The following is a 16,995-nucleotide window of genomic DNA, read 5'->3' as shown; positions in this document are numbered from 1 at the left end:
TTTTTCAGTCCTTGTCTTTAGGTCAAGAATAGTTTAGATCTCCTTAACAGGGTACATGTGCAGAGATTGACCAGGAAATTACAGAGATGTAACAATTACTGCTTTTCCCATGGAAAGAAATTTGGGGTTATAGGTGTATCTCTGCCTAAGACTTTACTAGAATCCGACAATCTGAAACAAGTCACACCACCTACAAAGTGGTTTCTTGGGAGTGCGTTACAATGGCTGATAATCACTAATTTAATGCATAAATAGATTAACAACATCAGAACTGATGTCATGAGTAACCCAGTCACTGAGAAGCTCAGTGACCAAGTGTGGGAAATTACAAGACATGATTATAACAAGACAAGTTTTAAATAATTCTATGAACACTCTTGAAATGTACCAAACCTAGACAGATTTACAATCAATAAAACAAGAACCACTTTTTAAATAATATAAAATATACTCAAAGAATGAAATAAATGTCATAGCTGCTTTACAAAACAGTACCAGTTCTCCAGCTCCAGGTTTTTATGTTGTTACTGTATGATATTGCCATCAGTGGCGCAATGCTCAAAAGTGACAATGTATTGCACATGCTGGAATGCAGTGTTTACTGTACAACATAAAATGGCAGTTCTGTTACAAATTGTTTGAAATATAGCAATACAACTATTGCTTATTTGGTACATAAAATGATGTACTTCTGTAATTAAATGGTGTTCAATTGTAGAAAAGTAGCAGCAGTACAAGATTAATAAAACAAATGTTATCATCCTTTATATAAAACTTGAACAGTCTAAATTCCCAATAGCATAATATCCATCAAGTTGTATACAGCTTCTTCGACCTCTTAAGTATGCCAATGGCCATTGACCTACAGTACATACAGTAACATTGTTCCTATACAGAGCCATAGATGCACAATAAATACAACTATCTGGATACTGTTGTTTGTATGAATGCCTTTAGATTCTAAATCTGAGACAATGTCCATCGTGAGTAACCCCTACTAGTACAAGAATAACGCTGTTTATTCTGGATGTGCAGCAGAGGTCACCTGTTCCCGACCTCTAGGCTGGCGTTGGGATGGAGAGCATTCCGCAGACTGAATGTGTCCCCGCTGGATGAGTGTCTGGACGGGGCTTTTCCACAGACCAGCGATGGCTCTGCTTCTTTAATCTCCATAGCTCTTTTATAGAGCTCCGCGGCTTTTTCAAAATCTCCTTCTTCGTAACTGCAAAGTAGATTGACAGTGAACGACTTTTAAACTTGTGCAGCTCACAGGTCAAATCCTTAAACAGACAAGTTAATATCACAGCGAAGCTAGGTAATTGAAAGCAAATCAATTCAACGGCATTAAAACATTAGCAGTACACACATTACATATATGAAATGTATGATTTTAGCATCCCATTGCATCTCATGGCTTTTATGTGCACGTAACGGTATATCAATCTGGAAAATTGCAAAAAATGGCCAACTGGTAATTTCCTAATTTTATTCATGATTAATAAGTGGCAAATTGATTTACAACAGAGAAAACAAAAGCCACAAGTGATATAATGTGTAGTACTGCTTAGACCAGGGGTGTCAAATATACACCTCATACAAACTCATTCATCCAGCCTATGAGGCTAGTTTGGTTGGGATTCAATTCTTGCATTGTCTGGGTTACATAGCTCATTACATAGCCTTTGGTGATATTACGGAAATACACAGCACTACATACAGTGTTCTACCTCTCTGCACTCACAGTGTGCCTGTTTGAGAATGTCAAATGGGTTTGACAGGGTTGTGTCTTTTCACAAAAAATAAATACTGCATGACCTATACATAAACATCTCTAAAACCCTGTTTTGCTAAATTGGGACACAATGACTTTTGTTTTGCATTGTATTTAAAGGTACTTTAGGTATGTCACTGTAAAATAAACACTTAAAGGCACTATAAATAGTATTATTGGATAGTGTAATGGTTGTGCCTAATATTTCAATAATTTATATAAGTTTAGCATTGTATTTATGTATACAGTACATATTAATGTAAGGAATGTATGACCCACCTGAAGTACATTTAAATAAAACAAATGCATTTAGTGCTAGTTTCATAAAAATGAAGTGTAAGGACTACCATGTTTAAATTTATCATTCTATCCCATCTTGGAATTTTTTAAAGTATAGGAAATATTTAGTTATCCTTTTTGGTTGTCAACTAATTTTGTGTCAAGTTCATTTTGAATTATGACATTTGCACTCCCATACGTCTCCAATAAACTCCAATGTGCTAATATAACCCTTCTGTTTATTTTTACTGACAAACTGTGTCAGTTATTAAACATACAAGTTCATCTTATCTTTTACAGGTGTGTACATTCTGAATGACTGCACTACTGTTGCAGTGCATCAAAAAAAAAACATACATCTCTTCTTTTAAATATTGCCATCAACAAAAGGTTACGACGGAGAGTTCCGGAATGACATTCGGAATTCTGTAAGAGATTCTGCAGGGTTGAGGATTGAGAACATGAAGGAGTAAAGCCCTTCCAATCCCACTCACCTCAGCACAGCCAGGTTCTTGAGAGTCTCACCCACCCGCGGGTGAGACCGACCCAGGCTGTCCTCATAGATCTTCAAAGCTCGCTCATAGAGAGGCAGTGCTTCCATGTGCTGCTTCTGAAAAGGTCATTAAAGCACAGGAAAAGAGGCTGTTGCCTTTAGGTTCAAATAATAAATCAAATTACCAGCAATTTCCACATTCTACAGAAAAAACTGCCTGCATTTGTACTAGAAAAATAAATCCCGATAAAGACAAGTAGCAATAATACCGTTGTTTTCTTCAGCGAGCTAAAGTTACCTGCAGGGATTACGGATCTCCAGGAAAATGAATACAGACCCCAGCTTCAGAATTTATTTTCCATAATATTACACTCACAAAACATTGTGGGTGTTCAGTAATAAAAGGCTTAATACACTTTAGCGACTTTTTTTTTCTTTTTGGATTATTTATTTTAAGACATAGATTAGAAATGTTCTAATCATAATATAACCTAAAACCCTAAATAACCTCCTCTTTTGATTGAGCCACGTGGGATCCCCTTTTTATTGTTTTAATTGAGTTCCTATTGTAGATTACCTTAAAAAGAAAAGGTGTTTTTACAAAATACAGGAATGGTTCATACAAGAGAGATTGCACAAATGCTGTTCTTAATAGTAATATTTACTCATGGGATTTAATGGTATATTGCCACATAAAATGGCATTAATAAAGATTTCACAACAAACATAAATCACATTATACACATCACTTTCTATAGCTGCTAATCCAATTCACGATTAAAGAAGCCTGGAGTTTATCTCAAGGTAGGATACTCCCTGATCAGGACACCAGTCACATACACACAGACACAAACACCCACACACTCACAACAGTGTCTGTTTTCCCTGAAGCCAAGTAACCTACCGGGAGCAAAGTGGTGCCCCTAGAGGAAACCCATGCAAAACACAGATAGCACCCCAGGAACTGAACCCAGGGCAGCCTGCACTTTGAGGGAGAAACGCTAACTATTGCGCCACCCTGCTGTCCCATAAACATAAGTTTTTCTGGATAGATGTGAATGTTAACAAGCATTTTGGAAAATGTAATCTAGAAACCCACTCACCAGCTGGCAGTATAACACAGCCAGGTTTACCAAGGCAGTCGCTATACTAGGGTGTTTTGGCCCAAAAGACTTCTCCCGAATCTCAACAGCCAATTCATACAGTGGAACAGCCTTCTCTAATTTTCCCTGTACAACAAAAAACAAAAGATTTTAACTTGAAAGCCAATGTAATTTATAGAACACATTGGTATACAGAAAATGAGCCTATACTAAATGACAGCATACATGATAAGAACACTTGTGTAAATGTTATGAGGTACCTCTCATCGCATTGCTATACTGTCAATAATGTCAACATAAAGAAGTTGTATTTCTGTATTCTATATGATGTATGACTGCATGATGAGTACTGAATATTTCTTTTCATATACATTTTCATAGAACATATACAGTATGTAATAAAAACATTTTATTATTCAAAATCAGGGCAGCTCCACAGAACATAGAAAATAAGAATTTTAGTTAAACTAAAACTGTTTCATCCTAATAAAGCCACAAAAATTTAAAATGTTCTTCAATCTGCACTTGGAGAGAAGAATTTTCTAAAATGTTCAGAAATTAAGAATTGAAGGAAAAGTGTGGAACAACACACAATGGAGTACAAAGGCCTTACCAAGCTTAACGAAAGGAAAGTAATGCTTCCTGAGACTTTAAGAAAGGTGTGCCTTTTTACCACCTAAGGATTATACTATGAAGAGTTTAGAAAGTAAAGAAGTATTATTTTTTTAAAAGATTGCAATGCTGGTCATTAGGAAGCCAGTCGGTTTCATCATTGGTGCCACACTGGGCCTAAGCCATCTAGTGCCCTGCTTCAAGACTGAATGTGACCAAATAAGAGATACTGTTGTATGTTGGAATAACTTTCTGCCTTTTATTACTATATGAGCAATCTGGGAGTGGGAGGAACCGCGGCGAGCACTAGTAAATGTTGACACCCTATTTGAGGGGGTGGAGGCACCGGTGTAAGTTTAGAGAAAACCGAAAAGAAAACACACAAAAGGGGGGAAAACAAAACAAAAAGGAAAAACAGAAAAATGTGCCGCTGGACTTCTAACGGGGAAAAAGAACCCACTCGGCGGTGGGAACCAGACTAGACTTACGCTACGGGGTCCAGTCTAGAAGAGCAGGGAGCGCAAAGCCAAAACAAAATAAAAAACGTGTGAAAAAGGTCAGCCGGCCCCGGTAGAGATGCATGATGGGACGGGCAAAAAGGCGGCCTTACACTCATGCACAATCCCCTCCGGGGCTGCCGGAGGAAGTTTCTCCCCTTCCGGGAAGGTGCTCAGTGTGTCTTTAAAGAGCCCTCAGAGCTGTGGCTCGCCCTTGATCAGCCCGTACAGCTGTGGTTACAAAGGCAAGGTGTCGCCCTTCATCAAGGGCTCCGCCTCCACACTGAACACGCCCCTGCCCCCGTGTAATGCCACACTATTAATTGGGATTAATTATTTCCTGAATAGGCAATTGCAAACAAAGCAAGATCAACAATAAATAATTTCTCTGAGTACCCTCAACTAAACAAAAAAAAAGACATAAGATACATAAAAATTGAAAAAGTTAAGTTATTTAATTAAGTGGAAAGACTTGTGTGTGTATTTTTTATGAATCTAATGGTTATATTTTTTTTATTATTTTTATTATTTTTGTACTCTTGCAGATGCTATACGGTATAAAAAAGCACAATATGATTCTCCGATTATTTACTTATACAGTCTTCGCCCTATAAAGTACGTTCCTATAGGGCTAGAAGTTTTTTTTTTTTCCATCTGATTAGCACCAGCCAGAACTAAAGGAGTTAAAGCCAGTGGCTGTTGTTTTTGGTTTTTTTGAAAGATTGAAATTTACCCTCCTCTTGTAGAGCATAGCAAGGTGTTTGATGGTGTACGCCAGTGAGGGGTGGTCTGGCGACAAGGCTCTTTTCCTGATCTCCAGTGCTCTCTCATACAGCTCCTCTGCCCTCTCGTACTCCTTCCTCTCGCAGTGCAGTGCCGCTAGATTGTTGAGGGACTGAGCGCAGTCTGGGTGGTCTGGCCCCAACACACGCTGCCTCATCTCTAGGGATCGGGAAAGGAAAGCTTTGGCCACCCTAGATTTACAGAAAAAGAAACAGTTATACAATGTCTCCTGGTGTTTACAGCACTCCTGATAAAACATGTCCAACCTCATTTCGTTTTCTAACCACTCACAGCCAACTGCAGCCTGAGCAGATCAGACCAGACTTCCCTTTCCCCACCAACAGCCTCCAGCGCCTCCAATGCATTCCCAGGCCAGACGAGAGATATAACCCCTCCTGTGTGTCCTGGATCTGCCCTGGGGTCTCTTCCCAGTGGGTCATGCTCAGTGCATCTCCAGCAGGAGCCGCCCAGGGAGCATCATCAGCAAATGCCCAATCCATCTCAACTGGCTCCTCCCGATCTAGAGGAGTAATGACTCTGCTCCTCATTGGCTACCAAGCTCCCTATCTTCGCCCAATTGAAGGATAAGTACAGAATAACAGACAATGGAGTACAAAAGTCTTATCAGACTTCATTAAATAAATGTAATGCTCTCTGAAACCTGATTATCCTGTAAATACTTCAGAAAGTAAAGCATTCACAGAGACTAAGCCCAGCAGCCCTGGAGAGAAACCTCATTTCCGACGGTTGTACCCGCGATCCCATTCTTACAGTCACTACCTAAAGCTCGTAACCGTAGGTAAGGATATTGACATAGATCAACTGGAAAAATGAGCTTAGTCTGAAAATTGAGCTCCCGTTTCACCACCACAGTTCAGAACAGTGTCTGCATTACTGCAGATTCTGTGTCAATCCGCTGGTCAACTCAGCCTGAAATGGTGACAGAGCCATTGTGTGGGCTCACCTCCCACAAGGCGAAGAAAGGACTTCGGGTGCAGTTCTAGTTGGGGGACAAGCATTGGTGGGACAGATCTGGACAGACTAAACCATGACCAACCTATTTGTAATTATTTTAGTATTTTAAATCACATATACAGATTCATCAGTGAACTCTGGAGTAGTAATCAATCATATTGATCATTCTAATCATTAATATTTTATGATTGTGTATCACTGATTGTGAAAACATTCTCTTACACTGCTGATGCTGGCACTTACAGTAGCTCCAGATATACTGTTGCTGCACCAACCCTGACAAAAAGTCCAATGGGCTGTTTTTAAAGCATTTTAGGAATAGTCTGTATGATACACATTCTAGAGTTATAATGAATTTATACTGCAGTTTGACAAGTCTCAGCAAAAAGAATACTGTAGCATGTGATTTAATTTTTTTTTTTAATTTAATTTGATAAACACAATAATTTAGGTACATGCAACTCTTTTACCCAAAGCCACGCGTTGAAGTCAATACCCTGGCTTCTTTCAAGAAACAGTTGGATAAACTCCTTGTATAAATTAGCTAGATGGGCCGAAAGAACTCCTTTCTCGTAACCTTCTTGAAACCTTTCTTATGTGAGCACTTTGATTGCAACAAGCAAAGTTTCTGACTGGCTCCATTTACAACACACAAACCAAAGTCCAGGTCAAACCTGCAGGTCCCAACACTGCCATATCCTTCCTTCCCCAGGCTTTGAGCAGACAGGGGCAGGGCAACCATCCCCTTCACTCACACAGAACTCAGACAACAACAGTGACAAGCAGAGGAGTTAAACCAAGTAGGAGCAGGGAATATAGCATACCAGCACCAGCAGACCAATAGATGTGCACAACAAACAGAGAAAAAAGACAACTATCTAAGCAACTATTTTTTTCCAATTTCATGAATCCATAATAACACATTATGACATAACACCAGGAATACAAACTGATAATTTACAGTATATACTGCAACAGATACCTGTTATCACTGAACAGGAAATATCAACACTAAGCATAGAAACAGATATAAGAGTAAAAATAACTACACAGTGGACAGAGTGACGCAAGCATTCACAAGAGACCTCCTAGAAAACTTAAGCCTTTAATTTGCATTTCCGGGCCAGGCTACAATGGTTGTAATGTACTAATTGTGACGTACAGTGAAATATGGTGCTATAACAACATGTATTGTAGCTGCACATACAGTACTATAGTCTAGAGAAAATATTAATAATAGTTTTAGAAAAAAAATGTAAAATAACAAATATAGTTCAATAATGAATAATCTATTAGGAATAATTTTTGAAACGTTAGGTCTGAACAGGGGTGAATGAAAACTGCAACTGTATTTTATCTGAACGTTTAAAAGTACAGCGTCTTAGTGTTTTTTAAACATAACATCATGATAACACATTGGTTATGATGGCAACAAATGTATTATTTATATTTTTATGAATAATTTTATAAAATATTAATAATTCATTAAAATGTTAAATCTTATTGCAGTACTGTCCAAAGTAATAAAAATAAGTGTTTATGGAGTAACATTTGTTCCCTCAGATAACACAGAATGTTATTTAAGATTTATTATACTATATTGCAATAGCATGTTTAAAATATGGACTAAGGTCTAAAAACGTGTCTGTGAGGTTCCTTTGTTTTCAAAATAAATATTAAAATGTTAATGACTGACTTAGAAAAGTAGAACGTTGTTTGAATTTATGCAAATTTTTAACCCGAGTCGAAGCCATGATTAATTGCTTTATAATGTCTAGTTAAAATCCACTCCATTATTTTTTCAAGATGCTATTATGTCCTGTACTTTCAGGTGCCTCCATGCTTGTCCAATATAAGTCAGACCACTCAGGCATTTAAGCAGATATTTCACACGAATTTAATTAATGCAGAAGTACATATCGTTGACCTGAACGTGCATTATTATAGAATTCAAGATTCAAATTTTTTAGAACTATATTGTTTTTCTGGAGATATTGAACATTTCTTTTCATTTTCAACTATTTTAAAGGGGAAACGTAGGCATACTTGTAGAAATGATAGGAAGGAAATACTATTTACTGTATGTCTGGGAACTCACTTTATACCTAGGGAAGCATTTGACAATTGTTTTTTAAAGAGTCATATTCTTCCCTCTTCCATCCTAGACTGGAATCCTGCCTATACTGTCTTGCTTCAGTTCTCTAACTCAGAGATTATTTTATGCCTCCTGACCCCACCACCTCTTTGCCTGTTATACAGATAAAATATGAATTTTATTTCATATGCATCCCTATCATCTTCCTTTAGCTATGTTTCAGTTATTCCTAAAATGCCATTGTGACCTTATTATGGAGTATTGAGTTCTTGAATTTTACTGTGCTACTACTTTGCATCCACACTTCCCCAACGTATCAGTGACCCTCTGGTTCAAAAGCAACTTGTCCTGCTTATATCGGACCCATTCATTCCAAAATGACCCCCAATAACACTTGAAACCATGATCCATCACATCCTAGTAAAACGCCATGACGCATAAGATGACATTTGCCAGCAGCCGTATCACCCTGCAACTCACAACCTACTGAAGCTCAGCAGGTGTGAGCCTGGTCAGTACCTGGATGGGAGACCTCCTGGAAAAAACTAAGGTTGCTGCTGGAAGAGGTGTTAGTGGGGCCAGCAGGAGGCGGTCTGTGGTCTGTGTGGGTCCTAATTCTCCAGTATAGTGACAGGGACACTATACTGTAAAAAGGCGCCATCCTTCGGATGAGACCGAGGTCCTGACTCTCTGTGGTCATTAAAAATCCCAGGCCATTTATTGAAAAGAGTAGGGGTATATCCCTGGGGTCCTGGTCAAATTTCCCCTTGACCCTTAACAAGCATGGCTTCCTAATAATCCCCATCTATGAAGTGGCTTCATTACTCTGTTCTCCTCCCCACTAATAGCTCGTGTGTTGTGAGCGTTCTGGCGCACTATGGATGCTGTTGCATCACCCAGGTGGATGCTGCACATTGGTGGTGGTGGAGGAGAGTCCCCATTACCTATAAAGAGCTTTGAGTGAAGTGTCCAGAAAAGTGCTATATAAGTGTAAACAATTAATATGAATTATTACTATTGGTCAATGAAGTGTGTTGACAAAGAACACAAGAAGAAACAATCTGATCATTTCCATGAAAGGAAAGATATAAACAACTCACTCTAGGTTGTTCTGCAAGTAGTAGAGCACGCCCAGCTCATTAAGGGTTCTGGCGTTGTCCGCGGTGTCGCTGCCCAGAGTCAGCTCCTCCAGCTGAAGGGCCCGGCGCTGCAGGAGGGTGAACCCATACTGCCGAGGACGAGAGTCATGCTCATTTTCCAACATACTACTTTGCACACGTTTTACTGCAAAAATCTGAAAATTGAATAGCTACCCCATCCCCCCAAAAGTAATATGTACAGTACAATCCCTTATACTTTTAGTTTATTTAGAGCCACCAATTAATTTTGTTATGCTGACTTGTAACAGGGTTCCTGTCCAGACTTTGGTCATATGAACCAGCAGTAATCGCTGACTTGGTCAATACCTCTTAATCGGGGATAGAAAATTAACGATTGGGTCTGTCAGTGATAATTATTCTCTTTGAAAAGCTGCTTTCGATATCATAAAAGAAAAGAAAATTCTCCTCTAAGGAGAGAGAAGAAAAGACGTGCACATACAGTGCTATAATGCTTGGGCAAGGTTCTGCAACGATTGCTGAACACCCGTGTGACCATGGTGGCAATGATAGTATTATTGCATGTCCACATGGCTGTCAGGGAAGCAAGGACCAAACCAAATCCCTTGCCTTAGTATGCACTGAAGCAGAGGTCACCGGATATTCAACTTGGAAAACTTGAGAGCCACCATTAAAGGTGCTATATAAAATAAAGTTTATTATTATTATTACAACACTCAAAACGGAATGGATTATTGTCTGTCACAACCACATACAAGGTAAAATGAGGACACTGAGGCAGATTCCTCTGACCAGCCAACTTTCCTCTCCTCACTTTTAACCCTATTTTGAAAGCACAATTCAAGAAAGATTTAGAAATAAATTAATAAGTATTTCTGCAATTGTGTCACGGAATACCTCTGTCAGCATGAAGCACAGAATTAAGGATATTATGTATGACTTCTATTCATCAGGAGCATGCTGGATAATGTTATGGTGAAAAAAAATGTCCTGGATAAAACAAATTCCCAGATCACCAGATTTAAAACAGTCAAGATTTCATAGCTGGCTCCTGGTCGCCAAATAGAAGCGAGAGCAATTAAGGGCAGAACCAGTGATCCCCAGATTTTACATGCATCCCAGCAGGTACCAAAAGCAGCACAATTCAGAAGAAGAGGAATATTAAGTAAGCCTAAGTCAGAAACCAACAGCAAATCATTAGCTCCCTTAACAAGTGCTATCGTGGATCCGTTTCACTGTGCATACCCCGACTGAAAAGGTTCAAAGAGTTCACTGGATGCAAGATGAGATTGTAATTGAGCTGCCACCACCCATTCCAAAAATTTTGAGAGAAATTATAAATAGGACAGTTATTGTTTTTTAACATAAAAGTGGCAGCAGATGGTTTTAAGCCATTATGAACAGTAGTAGGCTGTATAGTAGTTAGTGACAAATAGAAAAAGAGCACAGAAGCTAGCTTTAAGGAGATGAGTACAAACCGAGTCCAGGACACAGGTAAGAGGCCTCATTTAACTACCACCTTAGTTACCTAGGCAGTATTTAAAGCAGTATTAACATACATATTATGTATTTTGTTGTGAATCATTTTCAGGAATATACTGCATTATTCATGAAGGAGAGGAGAGGCAGACTTGCAAACTTACTGTATGGATCAAATATTTTATTGGTAGGTGGAAAAGGATTAAAGGATTATTGCAAACCCTTTCAACAATATTATAATTACAGAAGAGTCCGTAGACTTGCTGATGTCATTTGTAAGCTTGCAGAAGAACAAGAATCAATACTGTCTTCATGCACAACTACTCAAAACATCACCTTTCTAGGGTAACTATAATAAGCATTCCTTTCACTCCTTACCATGTTCCCTCTTTGACGAGCAGTCTTCTGTCTTATCTTTAAAGACCTCTTCCTCAGTTTTTCAGCTTGTTCAAATCTGGAAAGGCACAACAGACTACTGCTGAAATATCATCTTCCCCAGTCCACTCAAGAAACAGGTCCCATCTATCGCAGCGCGGTGTCTCTGTGGGCAACACTAAAACTGGAAAGGAATGACATAGCTACAGCACACTGCACTGGCTAAGACGATATTCAGTCCAGTAATATGTCATGTCATTTGCAAAACCACTTTATACCATACGGTGTCACGGGAAGCAACGAGCACAAGGCAGGGTACACCCTGGACGGGGCGCCAGTCCATTGCAGGGAAAGTGCTAGCCAGTCATACATGGGGACAATTTGGAGGCCACGGTAAAGGCCGAGGGGGGAAATTTGGCCCGGACACAGGGATAACTCCCTACTCTTATCAAGAAATCTTTAATGACCATTGAGAGTCAGGACCTCGGTGTAACGTCTCATCCGAAAGACACTACCACTACAGTAGAGTGTCCCCGCCACTATACCGGGGCATTAGGACCCACGCAGACTGCAGGGTGGGCGCCCCCCGCTGGTCCCACTAACACCACTTCCAGCAGCAACCATAGCTTCCCAGGAGGTCTCACATCCAGGTACTGACCAGGCTCAACCCTGCTGAGCTTCAGTGGGTAGCCAGTTGAGAGCTGCAGGGTGATATGGCTGCAGCCCAGACCAGTAATATGTATAAATTAAAAAATAAGTGATTGCCTTTTTAATTGCTGCAATTATTAAAATACTGCATCAGTAAGTACTTGCTGCGGTTTTTTTCTATTTCATTCATATTTGGTGAAGTTAACTTGTATCTATGGAAGAACCCTCATTTCCATGTTATGCATTATATTCACATATAACAGCTGCTTTTGTTTGTTATAATTTACTAATGTTTTTGCATTTACTTAACCTTAGAAACAAGTAATAAGTTACATGCACTTCAAATTGGGTTAAAATGCTATTAATCTTACTTGTATTCACTCTAATTCGTACCAGAACAGATCTGGTTATCCATTTCTCTATTATTTGTATTTATCCACTAGAAAAGACCATATTGTTACACAACTATTTATACAAATCAGAGCAACACCAACATGTGGTCTTCTCTTATCTTTGGGTCAAATTTACTTGAATATGACTACTGCAGGTCAAAACTAGATTACCATACTTGTTTTGTTTCTGGTACAGTATTGTGAGAGAGTCCAATTCACGAGCCACTCTGGGGTGATCTGACCCATAGGCATTTTCACTGATCTCCAGGGCCTGTTTGTACAGTTGCTCGGCATTGCCAAACTTCTTCCACTGCACATAGACCCCAGCCAACTGGTGTAAAGACTGAGCCACGCTGGGGTGATCAGGGTCCAGTGCTGTCTCTCGTATCTCCAGTGAGCGCTGTAAGGGAGCCACAGCCTGTATAACGATAAAGTCCAGAGAGAGTTCATGAAAATCTGAACATGGAAAAAAAAAACATTTTTTACACAGCAGAGTTAAGAGTGTCAAAATAAAAAAGGGAACAATCATTTAATATTCAGCCCTACCGTGTTTAGAAGAACAACTTTGATAGAAATTATTAATGACTGCAAAAAGCAGTTGATAATGTTTGGTATGCCCATTTTAACATAGCATTCCTCCAGAGTTTGCTGAATCAATATTAAAAATATATAGCCCCAATTTAAGATGTGATGAAAACACAAGTTATTAGCAATTTTATACAATCATTCAAAAGAACCTTGTATAACTTTACTGCTACTACTATTTACTACTAATACCAATTCCTACTTTACCGGTTTGCTTATTGCTTATTGGTTTAACACAATATGTTCTGTCCCTAAACCTACTGTATATGATATAATACTAAATAAGCCACTGCTGTCCATAACCATATGCAGTGGGTTTTATTTAGTTTATTACTATGGTGAAAGCATAACATGTTCTCTACAAATTGAAAGGGACAAATTATATTAATACATAACTACAGTGATTTTACAAAAAATACACATACTGAATATCCCACAGTAGTACAGTTTAATAAGAAATAAATAACTGCAATTAAACCCATAAGGTGTTTTTTTCACATATAGAGGATATAATATTTTGGGTAGACAGACTCTTAACTGTTTTCTGCTTATTTATCAAAATCCCATGTTGATTTATTTACAAAAGGCAAGAACAAGCATATTATTATATAAAAGTCTTGAGTTTCACAAAAATAACAAAAGTGGAAACTAGAATAAGTGTCATCACACTGCCATGGAGAATGTTGCAGACTTCTACAGATATCTAATATGAACTAAAACAACAGAAGATAAAAATGTGCTGACAGCTTCAAGTGTTTTAACAGAAAAATAAATAAATCTAAAAATGGAACCCAAATAGTTTAATCATTTTGGGACTCATTTAGCTGTGGAGTCTTATTTCTTAAAACAAAGGTCTCATTAGCACAACCTTAGAAACACAGATAGTTCCACTGTACTTAAAGGTACTTATCAGTTCTAATTGCTATTTGCACTTCTTTCAAAGCTACTTGAAAGTGTTCCAGTATGATGTTCTTTGCTCTTTCTCAGTCTGAAACGCGGTTTTAGGTGTTTTATGATAGCAATGTGTGCCTTAACTGAGATGGACTTCAGGCATGCAATATCCATATTACTGTAAGTCAATAATGTAGATACACTGTAGCTCTTAGATAATAAGCACAATGGTACATTTGTAATCAAAGTGGAGATTTAAAATCTGAAAAACTACAAGGTCATGGAATCTTAAATCATGAAACAGATGATACATTAGTACCAATTCAACACATGCAGGCAAATGTAGGATAACTTCATAGGTTGCACTTGTGCAATAAGCCTTGATTTTTATCTCAGAAAAGGCATAATGTTGTATTTACATGTTACAGGTTGTTTTCAAGTTCCATTCTGCCTCAAACTCTGCTAGTGAACACAGAATAATATATGCTTACCCTAGACAAATCCCAACTAATCTGACTGAGAGAAAGGAAAATTTAAAGTTGTTTTTAACTTTAATCCACAAAATAAACTTTTGTCATAAACTGAATTATACTTTCTTGGAAACGTGTCTAAAAGGCTGTTAAAAAACATTTAGCCAACCTTTTTATTTTTTAGATTCTTTAGCCTTATGTCTGTCAAAAGCTTGATTAAACAAAGTATGGTTGTGATGTTCTCAGTGCTCCTGTATATGTTTAAAAGAAATTCAGGGGTAAATGTATACTTTGCAAAAAAATACGTTTTTCATCTTAGGGTCTTTTACATTTTTTTCAGCTGAGCTTGAAGCTATAGATTTCACAACAGCACTCAATGCGCTTAAAACAAGATGTGCACTGTGTCTCCAAGATTCAGATACAGACGAAGTGCTGGTACCTGACTGAGAAGACCCAGATCCTTCAGGAATCGTCCTAGGGTTTCGTAAAGGTTGGCCAGTTGGGTCCTGCTATCCTCGCTCTCACAGCTCTTCTCGTATTGCTTCAGTGAGTCAAAATACTCGCTGGCCATGGAGTTTTTGTCCTTCCCTACATACTGCCAATAGGCCAGCAACTGTGAAAAATGACCCCTACACAGAGCACAAGCAAAACAAAAAATAAATAAATAAACAGATGAATGAATCATATTACAAGGGACTGTTTCACACATTTTTCTACAAACAATTGTGGGGGCAAAAATTAATGTGGCGACTATTCTGATGCTAAACTGACTGACTTCAATTCGGTCAGCAAGGTGATTCATAAGATGCTGATAGGGGTTTCACGTCAGGCCCCTGGTCTTGGTAGGTGAAGGATCCAAAGATGGTAGGCAGAAAGTGTACAATTTAAATCAAGGGACATTATGTTAAAACTGTATAAAACACTAGTAAGGCCCTGTCTAAAATATTGTGTATAATGCTGCTCATAATGTTATATAATTTTATTGTGGCTCTGAAATCCATCTAGATAAGAGCAACCAGATACATCTGGGGCTTAAGGGAACGTCTTACAGTGACAGGCTGAACCTTCAGAGTCTTGAACATAAAAACTTTGAGAGGACCTGATACAAGTACATGTATGCAAAATCCTCAAAACACAAAGTCAAATCTGAATAATTGGTAAGACTAAACATAAGAAACTAAGACTAGTGGGAAACTACATGGAGGTGCATTTAAAATCAAAAGCAGTTGACACGATTTTACCCCAAAACAACAAGCTACCCAGCCATGGTGTTGAAGTCAACATCTGAGTTTCTTTCAAGAAACCATCAGGATGAGATCCTTGGATCAATTAACTACTACCATAAGGTATAGAGGGGACAAATGCCCTCTTCTTATTTGTAACCATTCTTATGTTTTTATGTAAAACTGAACCTGTCCACTATTAAGTTCCCAGGCAGTTTTAAAAGTGGGAAATTCAAGGGGGTTTCTAGGCACAGCCTATTTGCCACACATGAAAACACTCAGACATAAATGTGTTACATGTTTTTATAATGAATAAAGAAACTAATGAAAGTAATGCGCTCTCTTAACCTTTTATAAAGATTCTGGGAGATGAACAGGTTAAGCAGACTACTGTGTAGCTTTGGTTTCTCTTCCTGCTGCAGAAACAACCATGGCAGCTCGTCCGCGACCCTCCACGTCACTCTGTCCTGGCTACAAAATCAGAAATGGTGGAAGTGAGACACCAACAGGCACAAACCCATAATTCCTCATTCAATGAAAAGTGAACCCACACAATACTGATTTCACATAAGTTAGAACCCATGAAAAGTATCGCATCCCCCTCACAGAAAACCAGAAGAGAACTGTGACTTGGCTTGCCCGAGAAGGAAAGGTTTCCTTTACTATCAAAAACTCACTTTCAAAAGATGATTAGATAACAAACTAGCTGTGTCTCACTGTTTCTGAGTAATGAGTGATAACTTAGGATGATGATATGCTCTTAGACTGAAAAGACACAGAACAACGAATGTGATTTATTCATTTCTATCATGTAGCTCCTTACACACCTGAGCTGTTGGCTGAAGTACTGGATGAGTTTCTCTCTGTGTATAGAAGAATTAAGCTTTCCGTTCATGTACTCAAGTCTCACTGCCTCCCAAGCCTAGGATAAAAAAAAAAACATCAATTTAAACTTCTGTCACACAGCCCAGATTTAGAGGGTGATATAATTTTATGAAATGCACGATCTTGTTCTAGGATGTAAACGACTGAAGATATCCGTAGATCGCTGGCACATAAGATTGGGAAGCACTTTACACTGAAATTCTCATAACCCTCAGCTGCAGCTCTGACCAACTCCAAAGGTTTTTGTGGCTGAAAGGAAATGCATATAACCCTCAATATATAAAGCTACACCACCATCTTCACAAGGATACCACGATGAGA

The 16,995-nt window shown here is 38.5% G+C and overlaps 1 protein-coding gene across 1 annotated transcript in view; it reads right to left on the bottom strand.

Annotated features, from left to right (window-relative positions):
• nphp3 (nephronophthisis 3) overlaps positions 1-16,995 on the bottom strand; it is a 150,417-nt gene that overhangs the window by 104,601 nt on the left and 28,821 nt on the right. Inside the window, exons 19-28 of the mRNA XM_069191044.1 lie at positions 16,617-16,711; positions 16,138-16,260; positions 15,006-15,195; positions 12,797-13,038; positions 11,584-11,659; positions 9,709-9,836; positions 5,489-5,729; positions 3,647-3,772; positions 2,545-2,660; positions 1,069-1,222 (exon numbers count right to left, since the gene is read on the bottom strand). Coding sequence (XP_069047145.1) covers positions 1,069-1,222; positions 2,545-2,660; positions 3,647-3,772; positions 5,489-5,729; positions 9,709-9,836; positions 11,584-11,659; positions 12,797-13,038; positions 15,006-15,195; positions 16,138-16,260; positions 16,617-16,711 — 1,491 coding nt within the window. The remainder of the gene's footprint in view (positions 1-1,068; positions 1,223-2,544; positions 2,661-3,646; positions 3,773-5,488; positions 5,730-9,708; positions 9,837-11,583; positions 11,660-12,796; positions 13,039-15,005; positions 15,196-16,137; positions 16,261-16,616; positions 16,712-16,995) is intronic.

This window comes from Lepisosteus oculatus, chromosome 6, assembly GCF_040954835.1.
Source record: "Lepisosteus oculatus isolate fLepOcu1 chromosome 6, fLepOcu1.hap2, whole genome shotgun sequence".
In the NCBI taxonomy this organism is placed as follows: domain Eukaryota; kingdom Metazoa; phylum Chordata; class Actinopteri; order Semionotiformes; family Lepisosteidae; genus Lepisosteus; species Lepisosteus oculatus.
This window is presented reverse-complemented; position numbering and strand designations above follow the sequence as displayed.